This window comes from Embiotoca jacksoni, unplaced genomic scaffold (assembly GCF_022577435.1).
Source record: "Embiotoca jacksoni isolate LCO1_2020_lvr unplaced genomic scaffold, fEmbJac1.0.p SCAF_37, whole genome shotgun sequence".
Lineage (NCBI taxonomy): Eukaryota > Metazoa > Chordata > Actinopteri > Embiotocidae > Embiotoca > Embiotoca jacksoni.
The window spans coordinates 1,900,959-1,921,455 of NW_027185389.1; the positions used below are offsets into that span (position 1 = coordinate 1,900,959).

The following is a 20,497-nucleotide window of genomic DNA, read 5'->3' on the forward strand; positions in this document are numbered from 1 at the left end:
TGTTTCTGTGTCTGTGTGAGGGGTGGGGGGGGGAAGAGGGGGGGTGGAAAGAAAGCGTTCACAAACGCAGTGACCCCCCCCCCCCCCTCCCCTCCCCTCCACCCCCCCTCCCCCTAAAGTAGCCATGCATGCATTTATGCGCGCGGACAACAGCTCTTACCTTTAGAAATCACGGACGCGGTGCCATAAACGAGGAGCAGGAGGCCCGCCGCGAGGAGGTAACGTCCGTTTGTCAGCGCGCCCATACCGACGCGTAGCTCTCCGCACGGATCCGCTATATAGAGGCGCCGGCGCTCCGGAGCTCCGGCGGTGCCTCCTCTCCGCCTCCCCCGAGCTGGACGAGCCCCGGCTGCGCAAGTTCCTCCTCCCGTAAGCCAGAGAAGGGGACAGTTTGACGCTGTGGTAGGAGCAGAAGAAGGAGAAGGAGAAGAAGACGTGAACGGCTTTCGGGCTGGACTGTTGTTCGGAAGGGAAGAAGCATCTTCACTTCACTTTTGCTGTGCGTGTGTGCGCAGCAGGGGAGACGTGCGCTCCGAGTTTACCCCCCTTTCCAGGCGGCGGCATCATCATCATCATCATCATCATCATCCCGGAGCCTGCCTCGTGCTTTAACCAATGGCAGAGTGAGAAAGGGCGGGGAGGAGGAGGAGAGACCGAGTAGTAGGGCTTCATGTGGACCTACTCACTCCAACATTTGTCTTTACTGTAATGCAGCAGTCACAAGTCCAGGGGCGGTGATACAGTTGGGGTTATTGGGGAGGCGCGCGAGGAGGGTTGGGGGGGTTAAAGGAGCAAGATGTTAATTATTCACTAAACCATCAAAGCTGCATCTCATATAAGCCAAAGTAAAGCGGTGACTGATAAATGTATGGATTTGTGAAAATGTTTCATGGCATTCTTCTATTCTGCCATACAGAAATAATTAAAAGCATGAAACTGAGCCAGCATTATTTTGAAGCACAGAATGAGCTTAAAATTCTGTCACTGTTACAAAATAAAAAAAAATGTAAACCATGACCATGTGAATAATCTTTGAAAAACAAATTACATGATGGAAGTGGCCTTGCTGCAACGACAGATAACGAGCTGGTGCGAAGCAGACGACTATAGCCCCCAGGCCCCGAAGCTCTCAGCGAGTCCGAAAAACTCAAGGTTCAAAAAGTGCGGCAATTTGATTCGTTGCAAAAATTAGTTTTCAAAAAGAGCTCGGACCCACCGAGGCGCGCCGACATGACTCCTGAATGTGGCATCGTTGTGTCTGTGCGCTGAGAAGTTAGAAGCAGATTGTTCAAAGGACGTCGAGTGCAGAGAAAAGTCCAACTCAGTATCACGGCAAAGCGTGAAATAGACACGCCCTGTCTGCGCCAGCAAAACGTGAGATAGCCACGCTTTGGTCCCACTAGGCGTGAAAGTTTAAAGTTTTGTAAGCGGGAAACTTACACGCACTTAAAGGTCATGTGACATGGGATCATGTGACATAAGGTCACACAATAGAGTTTTTAAGACGAGACCTACAATGCGGGAGGATATGGTTTGACTCCAGGAGGTGAGGAAGTTTTGCTTGACTTTTTCTTTTCTTTTCTTTTCTAAAACCTCAACCACACGTTTTTGTAAAAAGTTTCAGTTTCAAATCACGTGGCTCAAAGCATGTCGTAGAATTAATTTTCTTACACTACAGGAAAACGTGTAACTTTCACGCCTTTCACGCACCAAGCGTAGCTATTTCACGTTTTGCTATAGTGGACAGACGTATCCATTTCCCGTTTTGTCATGATACCGGGTTGCAAAGGCAACGGTTAAAAACATATCTGTCATTTGACACTTAATGTCCATCTATTCAACGATGACACATTCTGAAAGTGAATAAAGTGTAATATGTAATGTGCTAAATGCAGCTTCTCTCTCCATCGCTGCAAATTCCCAGAGAAAAAATAACATGCAGTGTAAATGTTTTGTCCAGCATTTAGAGCAAGTCGGCTCGCTTTAACAATAACTGCAAACCGACACTTTCGGGAGCCACCCCTTCAACTTCCTGTTCATAATCTTTGCTTTCCAGTAAAAAAAAAAAAATTCAGCAACTCTGCTGCTGATGTCGTGAATATCACCGCCAAAGCCTCCCTTCCATCAAGCAAAAGCTCAGGGTGTTTCGTCAGGAAGTTCTTGACCTGATTCTGGTGTTGCACATATTTCTGCATTCAATTATGCTTTCGCTCTCGGTTGACATAGGCGCGATTGCTCCGTAATCAGTGTGGCCGGCAGAAAGCTGCATGGCTTTAAAATTTCAATTTATGGATATGAAGAAAATTACACACTGGGGCAAGCAATCTTTCGCCACATCTGAATATTCAAATTGGAATCTTAATTCACCTAGCCTAATTATTGCAGCTTCGACTGAAGTAGTTACGAACTGACTTAAGTTTTAACTAATACCAACCACCAAAACTTCACAATTTCCCACTTACTCAAGTCCCTAACTACTTCGTCTTTCTGTGGTGTGAAAATGTCTGTGACAATTGTTCCTATTGTCTTAGATACAAAGTACATCCTTGAGTTTATAGTGTGCCAAAACAAATAAAAAGAAAGAAATCAGAATGAAAGCGTAGAGCATGAAACCTTGGATTCATCGCTGAGCTGAATATGATGAGGTGAACTAAATACAACTGTTCTCTACCAACGGGAGGTTTATTGTGCTTTTCATCGTTGGGCCACATATGTCTTAAGAAAAACTGGACACTGGATAAAAGAAGCGGGAGCCCCACACCAAAAACATTTTCCAAACTTCCTCTATGAAATACCGGTATTATCCGCATGCATTCACAATTTTGGGCCCGTATACTATGTTCATTAGTGTCCTTATAGCATTGGGTTGAAAGAGAGAATCTCGAGATGTCTTGCTGGTCTAAAATAATCGTACAGCTTTTCCAGCCTTCCGAATGTTATTGGTCCAAATGGATCAAATTCTGATCAAATAAAGAATCATTTCTGAGGGTCAGTGTGAAGTTGTAGTTACACAGTTTGGCCACGATGCCGCATTTGCTTCCAAGAGGCAGCCAACTGTGACGTCGGCCGTTGGTTTCTTCTGAAGTTTTAAGTTCAGCATTTCAGGTCATCGCCATCTTGTTATTTTGGAGCCAGAGGTGACCATATTTGGACGAGCTGAGGAGGAGTAGCACAGGGCTGTCAATCAAACAGACGCAGCCCCAAATATACCACTATTTAAAGACTAATATTTAAATAATGATGGGATTATTAGCAGATGGACTGCTGCAAAACCAAGAAGAAGAAGTGATTTACAGAATGGCACCATAATAACTGGTGGAAAAAAAATGATTGACTTTGTATGTTAATGAGAGAAGTTAAATGGGAGTCTATGGAGCCAGAAGCTTTTTGGAGGCAGTCCCTGGTGGCCCTAAGTGGTATTACAGTTGAAGGCTCTTCCGCATTGGCCTCACCTTTTAGACCCAGAGGTTCAATCTACTTTCATATACAGTCAATGGTTATTTCTCACCCTCAAATCAATTCTCATTTGATAGTAGAGCCAAAACTATTTTGATTATTAATACTGCATTAAATTACGAGAACTGTAACATCCACATGGTTTATTAACTAATGAAATGCTGACTATTCACCACAGAAATGCAAGTTAAGCCAGAGTCCAGCGTCATAACTTCTACAGCCATCATTACAGGGCTTCTGATTTAAACACACAAAAACAGTCATCTGTAAACCATAAAACAAGCTAATTGTTTCTTTAAAAAAACAACAACTCAGATTTAGCACCAACTTTAGCTTCGATTGGCTCATCAAATCTTCTAGATTCAATCATCATTTCTGCTGATAAAATCCACACGTACATTTTACAAATTAAAGGCTGACCTTTTGTTCACAAGTTGTAAATCTGCCACCACCTTGCCCGTTCAGAAACTCCCTCAGTATTAAATGTAGAATCGCTGAGGTGCTCGGCAGAAGGGGATCGCACTTTTTTGACAAATCAGACTTTATTAAGTAACATCGGCGGGCACGAAAGGAAACTTCATGTTAACAACCTTCTGCCTCCTGCTGACCACTTTCATAACATCCTGTTCTGGACCGGGCTCTTGTGACGGGAGGCTACAATGGATGTGAAAGGTGCACTTAAGGACAACCCCCTTGAAATGATTCACCTCTTGTAGCTTTTTATTTAAAATGATCGGGAGAGCAATCGGCGTAAGTATGTCCAGCCGTGCGAACAAAACAAAAGTGGGCAGCCCTTTTGTTTTCATGGATGGTGAGAGCTGAAAGAGCAGTACACAACTAGTTCAACTATACTTGACTGGAGAGCAGCAGTGGGATTACAGTGCATAATGGTTTTCGTTCCATTGCTGTAAGGCCACTAGAAATTGATGGGGATGTACAACTAATTTGCATCTACTAAAACCTTTTTTGTAGAAATCAAAAAATGTTTATTGAGCATGACGAAAAATGTCCCTGTCAAATATTGTCGTATTTTCCCGGAGGATTGCGTCGGGAAACATAATGGTCAAAGACAATATTGTCCTGTTTAAGCAAATCACTTCGAGGAAAGTTACATTTTGAGAAAAACTGCCATTTTTGTAAATGCCAAGAATAAGAATGGACTTTTTCCATGTGTATAATTTTGAAACAGTCTAAATGGTCTCGCGAATTAGATAATGTGGCAAAAATAAAGTTAATCATAATCCCAGGCTAACTCTGAAATAAAACAAAAAGGGGACCCAAGACTCATAATTGAACCCAACTCCTAGATGTTACATTTCTATACGACTAAATTGCAACAGCAAATAAGTTTGACATCGCTGCTACTGGATTACAGTTTCTATTAATGTGATGAGCATCAAATGAACATACTTGACATGTTGAACATACTTTGATACTGAATGCCAGCAATAATATCCAATTATGCAGTACATTGGTGATTATGTTTAGGCAGAAAAAAGCTCTTCCTTTAAGGTTAGGGAAACCTTGTAGTCTGCTTTAATTTAGAAAAAAATCCACAGAGACTTGAGAAGTTTCTTTACATTTCATGAAAACAACAATATTGAGTGTTTTGTTGCCTAAACCACGAAGGGAGTCTGTACGCAAACCCTGGTCAACGCTCTGAGAGTCACGCGTTTTGTGCACCCACCATCCACCCCAACCTCCTCCTATTAACGCCGATGCAGTTCATAAATGTGACACGTCATTCGTCCAGTTTTCATTCCTAAGAGACTGGGTTGCATAATTAGTGGTTTGCCGACAATGTTGTGGGGGCCAAGCTTTCAGCGAGCGCAGTAATCTGCCAGAAACATGCGGCAGTGAGGACCTCATCAGTCACATTCACCACATTAGGTTGCCAGAGCCGCTCGGCTCCGCTGCAGGTCTGCACCGCACTCAGATATCGTGCTATTGGAAGTTTTCCTGCATTTGTGACAGTCTTCCCTGTATTTTCCCTAAAACATGTCCTTGTAACAGCTGAATTCTACCTGATTGATATCTGCTGGGGTGCACGGTCAACCATGTTTTTTCACTTTAAGAAAGTTTTATTTTTGTCCAGAATTCACTGTTCAGTTCAGTCCTGCTTAATACAGTCAAAAACAGATTGCTTTGTGTCACAGATGGATATCGCCATCTATTTGAAGTTTTTTAAAATCATACATCAAAGCCATTATCAAAGTCTATCTTTGTGAAATTACCTCCTCATTCCAGCAGGAGCTCCTGCTGTGCTCTCAGCGACGTGCGGTGATGATGAAACAGTGCACTGACACACCTTGCAGTACACATCTGCAACACGGCAAGCAAAGTGAAAAGTTCAACCACAGAGAAGTAAAACTAAAATTTTCCTTTAAAAGTGAAACACAAGCAGCTACTTGTTGTTGGCTGAAAAACTGCAGTTCCTCAAGTGGCCACTGGAGACCGGCTCCAAAAGCAAGTCAATCCTTATAGACCCCCAAACAAGTTCACAGCCTGGTACAAAAATAACAAAACCGTTTTGATCTCCATGGCTACTTCCTACATCCCTGTTCACAACATCTCGAGGCTTAAAGTTATGCATAATTAAAGTTAGGGCTGTTTTGATTGACAGGTGTATGCCGTGACAGTTGGTGAGTTGTCTGCAGGTTTCAACCAGGCTTCATTTGGCCCACCTCAGCTCCACTAACGCTTAATCGGGAGTAAGGCTAAGTCAGGCACTGCCAAGACGGCGACAGCAAGAGCCGCCCGGAGCTGAGCTTCAAAACCACTTTTCAGGAAACCAATTGGTAATGTCATGGAGGCTCCGCCCATTTTTGTATTTACACACTACTGATGTGTTCAAATGGATGCCGTAAGCTCACGGTTACAGCATTGGGAGTCGTGAGCACCGTATGCGTGCCATTTAAGTGGTTAAAAAAAAAAAACGGTGCTATGCAACCGCAACATGGACGGCGTCTCGAAGCCACAGACGCTAACAATTTAGCAAGCTAACAGCAGGGGTGTGTGTGTGTGTGTGGGGGGGGGGGTTAACGTAATACTGGAAATGCAGAGTCACAGAAGAAAAGGTGACGTGACACAGCTGTGCTTCACCTCTACAAGTATTCTCACATTTCATTTATCTTATATCATAGAGTGAGGTGATATTTTGTAAATCCAACCAATTATTTTTAGCATGATTACTGGCCTGTTTAAGAGCAATTATAAAAACGCCTGTGTTGCTGTGCCTTTAAAACTCAGCACGGCGTACAAGCAAGGGAATGCTAGCCTTCTTCACCAGGTTTGAGTTAAGGGTTACTTGATAATATGTCGGCCCATCGAGATTTAAAGCAATTAATAGGATTTATACTCTCTCCAGAAAAAGCTTTGCCTCTTGTTCAGATGTTCTACGGAACGGGACATTCATTCACAGAAAAAAAAAAGTTCATAACATACTTACAGCTCTTTTGCTAACATTGATCGTTGATCTTAACTGTGTCGCCTGCAGAGGCTGAGCATCGCAGGACTAGAAAACAATAAAAAAAACATTAGGCCACAATAAAATATAATTATACAAGCAATATCAGGATTCCCACCTGGTGAACTGCTGCTGGCATTATTAAAAACATTCACGTAATCTGCAATATGAAACGGAGACAATATGGCCAAAATTTAATTTAGCTGATAATTGATACACTGTTGGTAAAGTGCTAAGATGATTCCCCGGGTGTACGTGGAGGTAATGGTCTGTTTGTGGAGCCGGCTGTGGAGGAGGAGGACATGTGGCACCACACTACGGAAACAAATCCAGGAAGAGGCTCAAATATCCCACCTTCAGCGGTCTGAGATTCCCTAAAGCTTATCGCCGAGCGGTCTGCTCAAACTCACACGGAGCCGTCAATGTGATGTGTGCAAAAAAAAAAAACACACCGGAGATGAGTCGTGTTCAAACGGGTCACAACACCGCTGTGGAAATGACATCTTATTGCACTTGGATTGATGTTGCCGCGGCAACAATGTAACAAAGAAGATACTTAGATCCAAAGTAGGCGCTGGGTGAAAAACACAATCTAAATCTGCATTTTAGAAAAAGATCTGTTTGGATCTTTTGTATTCAAAAGGCCTGATGACGCCATTAAAGACAAAATTGTTGGTGTGGATGGGCTTCACACGTAAGAGACTGCCATCACCGGTACTTCGAAATGCCACGAATTTGGCACCATTTAATCCCCGCCAGAATAAATTACACCTCTCATAAAGGCGTCCAGTCTTTAAAAGGATAATATTCTGTATTTTTTACCGTTAAAAAAAAAAATCATATGAAAAGACCAAAACCGGCAATGAATGCGTTCTTCGAACAAGCATTAAGTGTCCGCCTATCAGAAGCACGCCACGTCTTATCCCTCTGTGCCACAGACTTCCATTGTTGTCCAAAAAAAAAAAGGTATGATTATTTGTAGCTTTTCGTAGCAGGAAACAAACAAAACCCCGGGTGATACTGTACCATGGTTAAGATCCATCATAGCACAATAGGCTACCGGGGCCTTGGAAGTGGTACATCTAAATGGAAAGCAGCCATCATTAATGTTATTACTACACTGGTGCGTTGTCCTGCTATGACATTTAAAAAACATACGTCACGAGAAAGGTCTTGTCCAATTAAAGCGCATAAACGTGGCACACTTTGCACCGGGTGACATTATTCCATCATTACGATGAAAATCCTTGAGGGTGTTTATTTTTGGGTCAGTGCCACACAGACCGTCTTTTTGCTCTTAATATTGCTGAGGAAGCTACCAAAGTTGTTGTTTTTTCAGGTTTCAGCCTGCGCTCACTAGAGGAAAATAAGTAACACGAACGCCACAACTTAAAGCGAGCAAGCAAAACCTGCAGGCTGCTTAAAAGGTAGCTTATTACAAGTATGTTTTTTACATTGAGAAACCTTCGATAACAGGTGGAGTGGCTACTCAATTAGAAGATGGGTGGGTGCAGGTGTAAAATCATCTCAAGTGGGGATATAAAATTAGAGCAATCATGGTGGCATATCTGCTATTTCCTTTTTCGAGAAAATTAAGTGTGGCGTTGTCGTGGTTACCCAACTCTGCTAATTAGTGGAAACAACCCGAAGAGTCTAGAGTGAGTCATTTGAAGCCTGTAATTATTCACGGTAGTGCTAACAATGATGGTGTTAGCATGTTGATCATTAGCAAGTAGTTATAGGCTATTGTTACCTTAGATTGGTATGTTAGCATGCTAACCTTTGCTAATCAAACACAGAGTACAACACTGAGGCTAATGGGAATATTTTGTTTGCAAGTGTTTGGTCTTAAAGAAGATACTGGTTGAAATGAATTGTTCACCTGAAAAATGGAACCTGAAAGAAAGCCAGGGCATCATTAGTCAGTAAGACTTTCTATTTTTTAAAGTTAGTAGCGTTGCTAAATGTAGGATTGCTTCCTTTCGACACTAGGCTGTGATTATTTCCGAATGAAGTGTGCATTAATCCGCTACTGAAAATAGCCCCCGACAAAACGCATTATCTAGACCTTGTGATCTCGTGGTTACGAGGGGGTAAGTCGTGTGCACCGATTGAATGGCGTTCAATTACACGGTTAAGTTGTAAGCCAACGGCCAATGAGGATGGCGTCTAGAAGTCGCAAAAGTTAGCAAGCTAACAAGCGGGTAACTTGATGCAGGAGATGCAAAGGGACCGTTACGAAGAAAAAAAGTCTACGTGGCTAAAATGACAACATCCGACGCAAAATAGACTTCCGTGGCCATTTAGGTAAACAAACACGTTCAGAACTGGTGAACTAGAAGCTTATAGAAAATTTGGAGTGCTGACATCACAAATACCACAAGAGGGCGGCGTTCATATACCACCCCGTTTGAACGCAGCTTATGACTAGCACTTGCTAAAAACTTATTATATTTTGAAAGGTGGGCGTGTACACCTTTTTGTTTTTATTTTTCTACGTCCAAATCATGTCGGGGCTGTGCGCTACAGACAATGTTGATTTTGTTTGTGCATTTGCTGACAAGAAGAAAAAATGATCCCTTACACTACGGACTAAAATGTTGGTACACATAATTAAGTTGATGGTAAAACTGCTATTTTAGTGTGCAGATTACAGTTTGATAGACCTAAAAATGCTGCCTGTATTTATAATAATAATAATAATGTGGCAAAAATAAGAATTTAATCACATAAGGATGTTAGATTTGATTTTTAAACATAAAGGCATTTTTAATTAGTGTAGACAATGTTTGAAAGTTATCTCCGTGATGTATATCCAAAGGAACTTTAAGTATATTCAGAAATATGACAAGGATTTATAAGGCAATTTCTTCCCCCTCTCTGCTGCTCATACATAGTTTCACAACACACTGCGTTGAACTTCCAGACAGAAAGTGCTGCATATGGAGCTTCTCTGTTTTAATGTGGCCCTGAAAGCATGACTCACCCTCTACTCTGCTTCATTCAACATTAGTCCGTCACTTCATCACTGCTTTAATTATTATGATATGACACAATGTATCCCAGACACTCAACAGAAACAGCTGCATAAACAAACTTACACGCAGAAAGGGTCAAATAAAGCCATAGCTATAGTGCAGTGGGCTTCACTGCGGTTGGTGTTTTTTTAGCTGCTGCCTCCACCTCCAGCTCTCCTTCCTGTATCGATTGAAAAGGGGGAAAAAAAAGTTACCTTTAAAAAGTACATATCTCTTGTTTCCCCTTTCTACTAACATTTCCCAAGTTAATGGTCATGTACCAGTACACGGCACAATACAAGAAAGGTCATGTCCAAAAATATCACCCATCGAAATTCATCACATGGTGGACGGCACGGATGGAGTGATTCGGATTTCCTCCGGGGAGGGTTTCCATGTACACACAAAAGCTTTAAGCTTCGTCTTAAAGAGATTCCACAGTTTTTAGAGTTTCATCATCCCGTCCTCCCTGCTTTCCCAGACCTGCCTCCCCTCATCTGATCCCAGCTGATCCCTCTGCCATCATTAGACTGAGACTGAGCACTGTGTGGAGAAAATACGGGAGTGATTGTAGCCTACACTGTAGGTAAACCAAAGTTAACATGTGCGTCGTACTGTATATTCTCTTTAGATGTGTCCGAGTAGCATATTTAAGTAAAATATGTCATCGTCTTATTATCCTTTTAATTTGTTCTCAAATTCATTTTTATTTTTCTGGTACAGAAAACAACTATCTTTATACAACTTTATACAACTATCTGTCTTATTATTGGCCCGTCAATCATCTGTAAAGCACTTCGAACTGCACCAAAATGTATGAAAAGTGCTATGTAAATAAAGTTTGATTGATTGATCGCCAATGTAAGGGAGTTGTTTTTCCTCCTAGCTTACATGGGAATTGTTGGGTTCTATTGTATAATGTTGTAAAGTTCTGGAAAGATGCAAAGATTTCCCTGTGGCCCTATTTAAAAACTATTAAATATTCAAATTTGTCCTGATTTTATTAAATTTGGGAAGATAACACTAAGTATTAAATGCCTAAATAACAGTTTCTGAAGATTTTCAGTGAAAGCGATGGCACCTCGAAGGGTTTCTGGGTTTTTAGCACCCCTTTATAAATCGTCATTTTTTACATGTTTCGTGAGATCAAAATGTAGATGTCCTCATCCACAAAATCTAACTGGATCATGAATAAAATCATTTTTTAACTCAAAGTAGAGGAGATCAGTCAATTAGTCATGAATGATATTATAAATGCCGTTAAATGTGTGTATTGTTTGTGTCTGTTGCTTATTTGTATGTATTATACAGTAACAAAACACATCCATAAAAAGGCATTACACACTAGCTTAAGCTATAAACGCTGTCATATGTGGCATTGGATGGATCTATATACGTCGCTATACAAATAAATGTACAGAATGATCAGTACAGGCTATATGCAGGAGAATTGACGTACATATGACATGCATGTCGTAAACAATAGTGTACAGTATGTACAGAATAAAAGGAAACCTTCTGAAAGAGGTTGCTGTTTACTTCGGTATTATATCACCAAACAATGTGTGTATTCTTGAGGTTTAACAAACTATACCTTCTTAGTAAAAAAAAAAGAAAAAAAATGCCTTTGTTGCAGCATTGTTATGGTAAAAACAGATGGTATGAGGAGCTCATGTACCATGCAAGCAAAACATGGGACCATCTGTAAAAGTGACGATTGTTTTTGCTGGTGTTTTGTTAGATCTTATTCTGGCCCGGTGATGAGGACGAGTAGACTTACTGCTTTTCAAAACTCTCAAGCGTCTCCGATCCAAAGAGCCCAAGGTTATTCATTTTGCCTTTCACATTTGTGGAGCTGCTACTGACTGAGTTTTCTGTGGTGATGATTTTTTTTTTTTTTTTTTTTTTGAAGAGCGAAAAAGAGTGGGTTGAAAATGAATCCGATTCAAAATGTTCACACAACACCTGTTTTTTGATGGAGAGTTTTTGAAAAGATGGTTTCATTTCCTGTTTAAGAATTTTCAATGATCGGCTCACAGGTTAAAGCGGAGTGGCCATCGAGAGGTTCCTCGTTGAGCTGTTTTACCAAGTGGGCCAATGGTGAAGTGAAAAATAAAAGAGCGAGCCGGCATCTCCCGAACACCAGTCTTCCTCTCAGTATATCTGCAATGACATCTCTGCGGGAGTCTCTTTTAAACACCGATTGAACACTGACCTGGAGAGAAGAGGACCTTTATAGACTAAATTTACATTGATAATAAAGGTATGAAGATAGGGGATGAAATGTTAAGAGAAAATTAGCCTGCAAAAACAGACGCATCCAAAAGCCTAATGGCAACCCGCTGAGGGGTTCAGCAGTGCATCAGCAGCATCTTCAGCGAGACCAAATCGAGGTCTGTTTTTTTTTTTTTTAGGGGAAAAGATGAGTTACAGTGGTTCAGTTTCCTGCTCTGCTTTCAAAAGAAATTCTAAGTTGCTAATTATTTAAACAAAGTGCTGACATTCTGTCTTTGTGATTAGCCTGGAAATGGAAAGATGCAAGGGTGTCAGTTCGAGACTGAGGTCATAAAAAGGTGCTTCACAAAATATGAACTGTCCCATTGTAAATCACAATGTACAAAACTGCACAATTAGATGAAAGCTATTATCAGCATGTAACACCGTACACCGGTGTTTCTATTTCATGTATCACCCCACAAATTATGACAACTGTCTGCTAACCATGTATTTGTTTGTGTGCTACTTTTTGGTGGTGGTACTGGATGGCAGTCTTTTTCCAAATTGCAAATACTGTGTATATGTCAGCCCCAGCTGTGCATAATATGTTATTTTATGAGCACGATACTGTTGCATTGCTTCTGATTTTCTTCCTGCACGACAGACTATGAAATTACGGTTTCTGAGAGCATTAATGCCGGAGACAGGATTGTTCCACTGTGGTCCAAATATATAGAACATTCTCAAATAAAGAGTGGAAGCAAAACTAAATCAAACCATCAAACCACAATGGACTGTTGAAAGATATCACTAATAAACCGAGCCACTGAAGCTGCAAATTGTGCTTAAAGTAATGTAGAGAACCACATTGTTGAGCCGCCACCAAGACTATTTACTGTGTTTGGGCCAGTGGCCAGCGCACATCAACAAGCCTCCAGGGTCTGAGGAGAGCAGCTTTACCAAAACCCTATCTTTTATATTCATTAAGACTCCTACCGAGGCGCACAGCACAGCCTGGGAAGGAAGGAAGTGAGCTGTAACAGAGATGGAGCAGAGAGACTTTCCAAAAAACAACAACAACAACAAAACACTCCAACATTTTAATTACAAGACTAAAATCTACTGTATAGATTATAAGTACACCTGCTGCGGTATCATAACCCATTTACCACAAATCTCTGATGCTTTCCAACACCGAACCATTGTGAAAAACCAAGCTGCAGGGCTTGAAAAATTACAATGTGTTCTCTGTTTACCAACCGTATTTTCGTTCACTTCTGGATGCAACAACAACAACAGAAATCAATTAGCAGACACTTGCAACTCGCTGGAGTTCCTGAATGTAATCCTCAGCATTTAACTCCATTACTCTACCTTTTCAAACAGCAAACAGAGACGGCTGGTAAATAAAAAAAAATTAAATAAATAAATTGCATGATGTAAAACCAAGCGGTAAACAACAGTGACGCCACCCAGTGGTTTGTGAACCGCCGTTGTAAAACCTTGAGTTAAAATTTCAGCCATCTTCATCGTGTTATTTTGGAATACACAGGCTTGTCAATCAAACACAGCTTTTTGAGCCCTAATTTCTGATTGATGACGGGATTATTTTCAGATGGACCGAGAGAAAACGAATAAGAAGGAGCGACCTTTGCTATCAACACCGTAATAACTCGTGGAAAAAATGAATTGACTTTGTATTTCATGAGGGAAGTTGAATGGGAGTCTATGGAGCCGGAGCCTTTTTGGAGCCAGCACCCAGTGGCACTTGGTGGTATTGCAGTTGAAGGCGTTTCCGCATCGGCATCATTTTTCAGATCCGGAAGCTACAAACACTTTTATACAGTCTTTGATTTTAAAGTTTTACTTCTCCTGGAAAACTTTAAATAACATCTCTGTCAATTGCATAACGGAACCTTGAGTAGTTGTATTGTAAAGAACGTGTTTGTACATTGAATTTACGAGCTTGAAAAAGTGGATTCAGAGTCAAATCTTAAAAGCAAGTACGCGCCTCAAAATCTCCTGTAAAATAAAGAGAGTATTATGCCTCAGAAGTCTGGTCTTCATTTAAAATAGTAGCTTTGTCCGATTGTCGATACGCAGTATGGGCGGTTAGAATTTGCACTTGGAAATTATGAATTGAAGTGAATCATCTGTTTTATTGTTCAAAAATAAAACGGTTTTTATTTAAATTTCCTTTGCTTCATAATACAGATACAAAAAAAGAAAAAGTAAATCAGTTCTATTTTGGCTTTGAATTACAGTTGGATTAAAATCATAATCATCGCTTTGTGCCAGAGGCCTCTGCTGGAACACCTCATGTAAATCTTCCCTATATGAGGTTTAATACATAACATAATGCATGAAAGAAAACGCGCAATGGAACACCACGAGTCTGTTGATTCTCCCGGTTTTGCCACACACACACACACACACACACACACACACACACACACACACACACACACACACGAGGAAGACAATTCTATTACCTTGCATGCAGGGACCTTTCAATTTATTTCTGGAAGGTGCTCTCTCCATTTGCAGAATAGTGCTACTCTTGGCATGTAGCGCTTGAAGTGTGCTCGTCCAAGCACAGGATGAATGACACTACTTACTGTATTCTTATTACCGCTCGCTGCCTTTTCTGCGGAGGTGGGTGGGGGGGGTATGGAGTGATGCCATTTATCATGCCAGACACGAGGCTGGTTTTTTATCAAATACATTTTCTCCTACAGGGAGTTCACAGCGGCGTTTTTTTTATTTATTTTTTTTGATGCATTTTTCCAAATTTATTGGACATCTTTATTTATATATTTTTCTTTTAAGGTGAGCAAGCTTTAGCCTCTGGATGCTCCCGGCTACAGGAGCCACTGTCCTCGTCACTTTGGGTGTCACGAAGTATTGAGTGGTTGTAATGTGGAACATCCTCTGGGGGATAAAACTTAATTTCTTCAAGGGAACATATGTCAAAAATCCATAAACAAACCGGCAGTGAGAGCGTTTGATAGCTGGACTGCCTGAAGGCTTTTGTCTCGTGGAAGATTACTGTAGGTAGCCCCAGGAGATTCAGAAACAGATGAGGTGACTCCCGCATGCATGCAGATGTGACGCGTGCTATGCTTATGGACTTTCAATGAGAGGTAGGCCGTGCAAATCCCGGGCTTATGGGAGCCACGGTACCTAACGGGGAAGTGTGTTGCTTCACTGCGAGGCTGTCGAACAATCAGGTTGTTCTTTCGAATTTACGGCATCACTTTTAAAAAGGAAGATTTGCTCTGAAAACAGGCTAAAAATCAATTATTACCCAGGGATCATGATTGAATCTGTAAAACCATTAGTTGGTAAATATATTGTTAACTACTTTCAGTTTTTTACCAAATCCATCTACTTGGCTGTGACACTTTGTACAAACATTCATGGTAAACAAAGACTGAACTTTGCAGATCCTCTTTTTTTTTTTTTTTTTGCCTGGCATGAATTTGCCAGACCCATTCGTGCCTTCTATGGGAGGAGCTGTAAAAGCTTCGGTGATTCCTTAAAGCAGCAGTATAGATCCTATTTTTACATTAACAACGGTGCACAAAACTTCTTGTTAAACTACCAGATGTTACTGCGTCAGATTACTGCAACACAAACAGCAGAAACATACAAAGACTATAAAAGCTCTCTCCAGTCATTAGAGCGAGGCACCGAGCAGACGGTCCCATCCACAGATCAAAAATCAATGGCCAGCTTTGTCAGCAGACTAAGTAAGTTTGATGATAGACGTGCAGCCCTCACATCTCAAAGATGATAACTTAAGACACGCTTCTCGTCTTCATTGTCGAAGGTGAGGGTTTTGGAAGTTTGATGGCATTTGTTGAGCCCGATTTTACAGAGCGAATTAATTTCTCTTTCTCTCTATCTCTCTGTCCGGTGGGGGGAGAAGGTCTTCGAATAATAGTCTTTGAATAAAGGTCGACCAGTTCCCAGCAAATAGTGAATCGTATTTTTGCTCGAAATGCCCACGCGATCATGAGCTATTTTGTAGTCTTAAATATTGAATGTAAAACCTGTTTTCGTGTTTGTTTGTTTAAAAAAATAAAGACTAAATTGCAACAAATTGACTTCGGTTTCCATCCCGACCTGCTCCTCCTCCGACACGTAGAGCCAAGATCAACAATATACACAACGATCAAAGGGGCCGACTCCGAGAAAAATGATGTTGAGCTCCGCTGAGAGTTGTCGAACCCATCCAAGGACTGACGGCTGAAGACTCACAGATTCCTGTCTGCTCGGCCTTACCGGCTTTCTAAAGCAATTCGGCCTTGTTCACGCTCTCTGCGGCCTTTGAACTACAGGTGCTCATCCTCGAGGTCTGCTGGATGCGCCGGCACATTATTCTTCCTTAAAGATACGACAACACACTGTGGGTTGGACAGAAAAAATGAGAAGAAGGGGGAGTGTCATTTATCACGATCAGGGCTGCTGCTTTGACTCGCGCCATGTGGAGGTATAGGGATTATACGGGGGACATTTTTCAGTGGGGGGGGGGGGGTGTGGGGGGACAGTGTTGCTATGTGGTATCGAGAGGGGCAGTGGAGGATGTGTTTTGACTGCTGAGACGGAGTTTCGCCAGGTTTAGGTTGAGGATATTGACGCCGTGCAACAGGGAGCCACAGAAATGTTTAAGGGGCAAGTCAGAGGTTTTTATTGCCCCTGCAATGAAAAGTCAATAAAAATGTGACTTTACTCTTTGTGTCAACTCAAAGCCACTGTAATTTAAAGGGGCTGTGAGTCGTATCGATTCGCTTCTCGGTCCTAATGGTCCCAAAGACACCGTTACATGTTGATAAAAGTGACAGAATAGTTGCCGTAATGCATTTTTTAAATAAAAAAATAAAAAAGACGCTTCACTAAACATTGCTGCACCACAGACTTTTTATGGTGACTTATATTTTAACTCAAGTAAACACTATTGAATGTGTGAAAATGTACGCCGGCCGGCAGACCTGGTCCCCCCCCCCTCCCCCTCAAACACACACACACACACACACACTTATTTTCAATCGCATACTGGTTCATGCATATCCTTAAAATTCATATTCAAACATCAGTCCATTACTTTAAGACACGAAGGTCAGTCGGTCCACAAAACTTCAAGAACTTCTTCACGTTCAGTCACAAAAAACATCAAACAGTCATGAAACCACCTCTCGAGGACTACTCCTGGAAAGGAAGACCAAGGTTGTGGGCCAATACTTCAAATAAAGCAGTCTGTCCTTTCTAAAGCACTTTTCCTGGACCTCGATGGAAAACATTGTGAGGTCATGTGAAGGAGAATTCTTGAGGACCTACTGTCGGTCCTTAAGTGCAGTCGGTGATTAGAGAATCCAACTCCACTTATGTGAGGTCGTAATTATGGGACAGAAAATGCTACTGACGTAGGTCTGCCGTGTTGAAATGTCACAAAGATAGAATGCCAAAAAAAAACCCTATTCTTAGATACTTCATCCCTTATATTGTGTTGTTTCATGCAAATGATACAAATGTGGAAAACCCAGTTATAAAATACTTCGTTACCAACGTTCATCACCAAAATGAGTGTCACAGTCATGAACCCCAATTATTACGACTAGATGACAACAACTGATAAATCCATGCAAGACAAGTATAAACGAGTTCGGCCTACAAATTGCTTCCTGTACATATGATCATTAAGTTTCCAGCATGTTGAAAAACTTCATCGAGCTAAACACACTTCATGTCTCCATTTCTTGAAAGACTCTTGAAGGATTTACTGCTGGAAGTTCAAAACTTAAGCATATTAGAAAGATAAGGCATTAGATGGAAGAAGGTTAATATGCAAAGAGTAACTTATACTATGATCTGCTTACCTTGTTGCTCATGTCGAATGTGTGATTTCATGGGTGGCCGAATGATGCATTGCTTTCTGCCGCAAGGAATTGTGGGACGGCATTATCACCTTTCCTTTGATAAAAGATGAGGAAGGATCTTTGGTCAGCATTTAGAGAATAAAACCAATGCTCATCACAGTTAGCACTTTGACACTTCCGGGTCATTTCACTCAGTTAGTAGCAGAATGGTCTACGCAACCGCAGACCGATGGTTCTCTCTGCTGCGGAGAAGAGAAGTTCAATAGAGGTAGCAGCCTCAGAAATCATCAATTAACAGCCTCAGATTAGAGCCCACATCAATGCTTCCCAGAGTTCAAGCAGCAGACACATCTCAGCATGAAACTGGGTTTATCAAGCCTTCATGGTCCAAATGCTACACGACTGCTGAGAGAGGCCAATGAGACGAAGAGAAACGCATTGGAAGTTGTTTGATTACATGTTTGGTGGCTTTTGATGATTTGAGGAGTGCTTTGCTGATGCACTGTTCGGAAACACGTATTCAACATGGCACAACACGCTACCCCAACCTTCTGCAGAGATATCTGGTTTGTGCTTAGCGGGACGGAACGATGAACAAAACACACCTCAAGGCTTAGTAACAGCTCTATGAACGAAAAAGCAGAGTGATGGAGTGCTGCATCGGGGGAGTTGACGTCCACAGTCACCAGATCTTAACCCCAGCGAGATGGTTAGCGATGAGTTCGACTGCAGAGTGAAGGAAAAAGGCAGCCAACAAGACTGCCAGCAAAAGCTCCAGTTGATGACCTCATAAAGCTCGTCGAGAGACCGGCCAAGAGACCAAAGCAAAAAAAAAAGATGATACATAACTATAACCATGTATTGTTTTATAGTTTTGAGGTCTTTAATTTTGTATAAAAAATAGCAATAATAAATCTTATCTATTTCTCAGCTAGAGTACAATTTGTTCACGTCAACGGTGAATCTTCCATACGCAAAAGTTTTTGTCACGGAGTTCCACAGGGTTTTGCACTAGGACCAATACTTTTTACGTCATACATGCTTCACTTTGGCAATATGGAATTGGAGGCACTGCGTAATGTTCCGTCGCTACACAGATGATGCTCTGCTTTATATAACTATGAAGCCAGGAGAAACCAATCTGGTAATTAACTTTAGCATATCTTAAAGACATAAAGGCCCAGATGACCTGTGAGTTTCTACCTCTTAAGTTATGGTATTTGAACCTAAAAACATCAGAACCTAACGGTCTAATGTTATAGTGACTCTGGTTGGCTTACTTCAGCTTCAAAGGAACCCCGGAGCTATTTTGTTGCGTCTAGCTTGCGATTCGGCGCAGCCAATAAGAACTTGAATTTAAATAAAATGAATGAAAAGCCATTGAATGAGTTGTTGTGCCCGTATTGTAGCCAATAGATAACAAAGATTAGACAGACAGGCACAACTCATGAGCTACATATCAAATTTCACCAGGACTTTAATCCTCCATGACAACGGGCCGAAAGAAAAAGTGGGCGACGCGTCTCGGTAACTGATACGAACGATGTCTCGCTGTCAGCTAGAACTCACACAACCAATTTGTTTGTCTGATGTTGAAAGCCAAAATGGACTGAAGCTGACAGGCTTTCACTGGATTAACAATGACAGCAGCCGCTTTAACTCCCCTTCCACGAGTCGGCGTAAACAATTAGGCGGTACTGGAGAACTGAACCCTCAATTGTTCTGTCGGAGACCCCCCGCGGAAGGATGTCTTCGCTTGTTTCTTCGTGCTTACCGTTTATTCGAAAGGAAAACTCGGCGTATTACGAGGTAAAGTCTGTCCCTGGTCTGACCGCCGAGGAGGAAACAGCAGGTCCTGCCCGTCCCGAGAACAGATGCACTGATAGACGTACGCACATGGAAGAGTTGGATGTTCAGCATCAAAGACTGCTCACTCACACCAGATAGCAGTCTTACCTTTGACTCTCCTTCTTATGATAATTACGCTAAGCCGTGCCACCAGCTCTTTTCTTTAATCTCCCTCTTGCTTTAAAGACAAGCCAAGTATTTTCTTTCTTTTTGTCGCAGGTGCGCAGGATCCCATCATAGAGCGCTCTTTATCGAGGCAATGAAATATTCTCACTTGGAATAAAAAAAAAAAAAAAAAAAAAGGTGATAATAGTGCACTACCCCCCCCCCCCCCCTCCCTATCGCAGGATATAGAGCTGGAAGTGAGTCGACTAATTAAAGAGGACAAAATATGTGAAACATCACTTCTCAAATAAGAATCACTTCAAACTACATTTCAGCATTTCAAAGTACATCCCCAAAAAAGGGTTCGCAGTCAAATCAACACCTCTCAAAAATTTATAAGCGTCAAAAAGGGAGAATATATTTCAGGTTTGCTGCATCAGCAGTGGTGGAATGTGGTTAAGTACATTTCCTCAAGTACTGTACTATATTTTGGTTTATACCACTTACTG

The 20,497-nt window shown here is 41.6% G+C and overlaps 1 protein-coding gene across 4 annotated transcripts in view; it reads right to left on the reverse strand.

Moving 5' to 3' along the window:
• Positions 1-20,497, reverse strand: part of unc5db (unc-5 netrin receptor Db) — a 301,343-nt gene that overhangs the window by 170,372 nt on the left and 110,474 nt on the right. For 2 of the 4 annotated variants that reach the window (XM_069166069.1, XM_069166073.1), the window contains exon 2: positions 161-397. In XM_069166069.1, coding sequence (XP_069022170.1) covers positions 161-245 — 85 coding nt within the window. In that variant the 5' untranslated portion in view covers positions 246-397. Of the gene's footprint in view, positions 1-160; positions 693-20,497 lie in introns of those variants that run through there. The other 2 variants (XM_069166072.1, XM_069166071.1) reach the window with 2 other exon arrangements.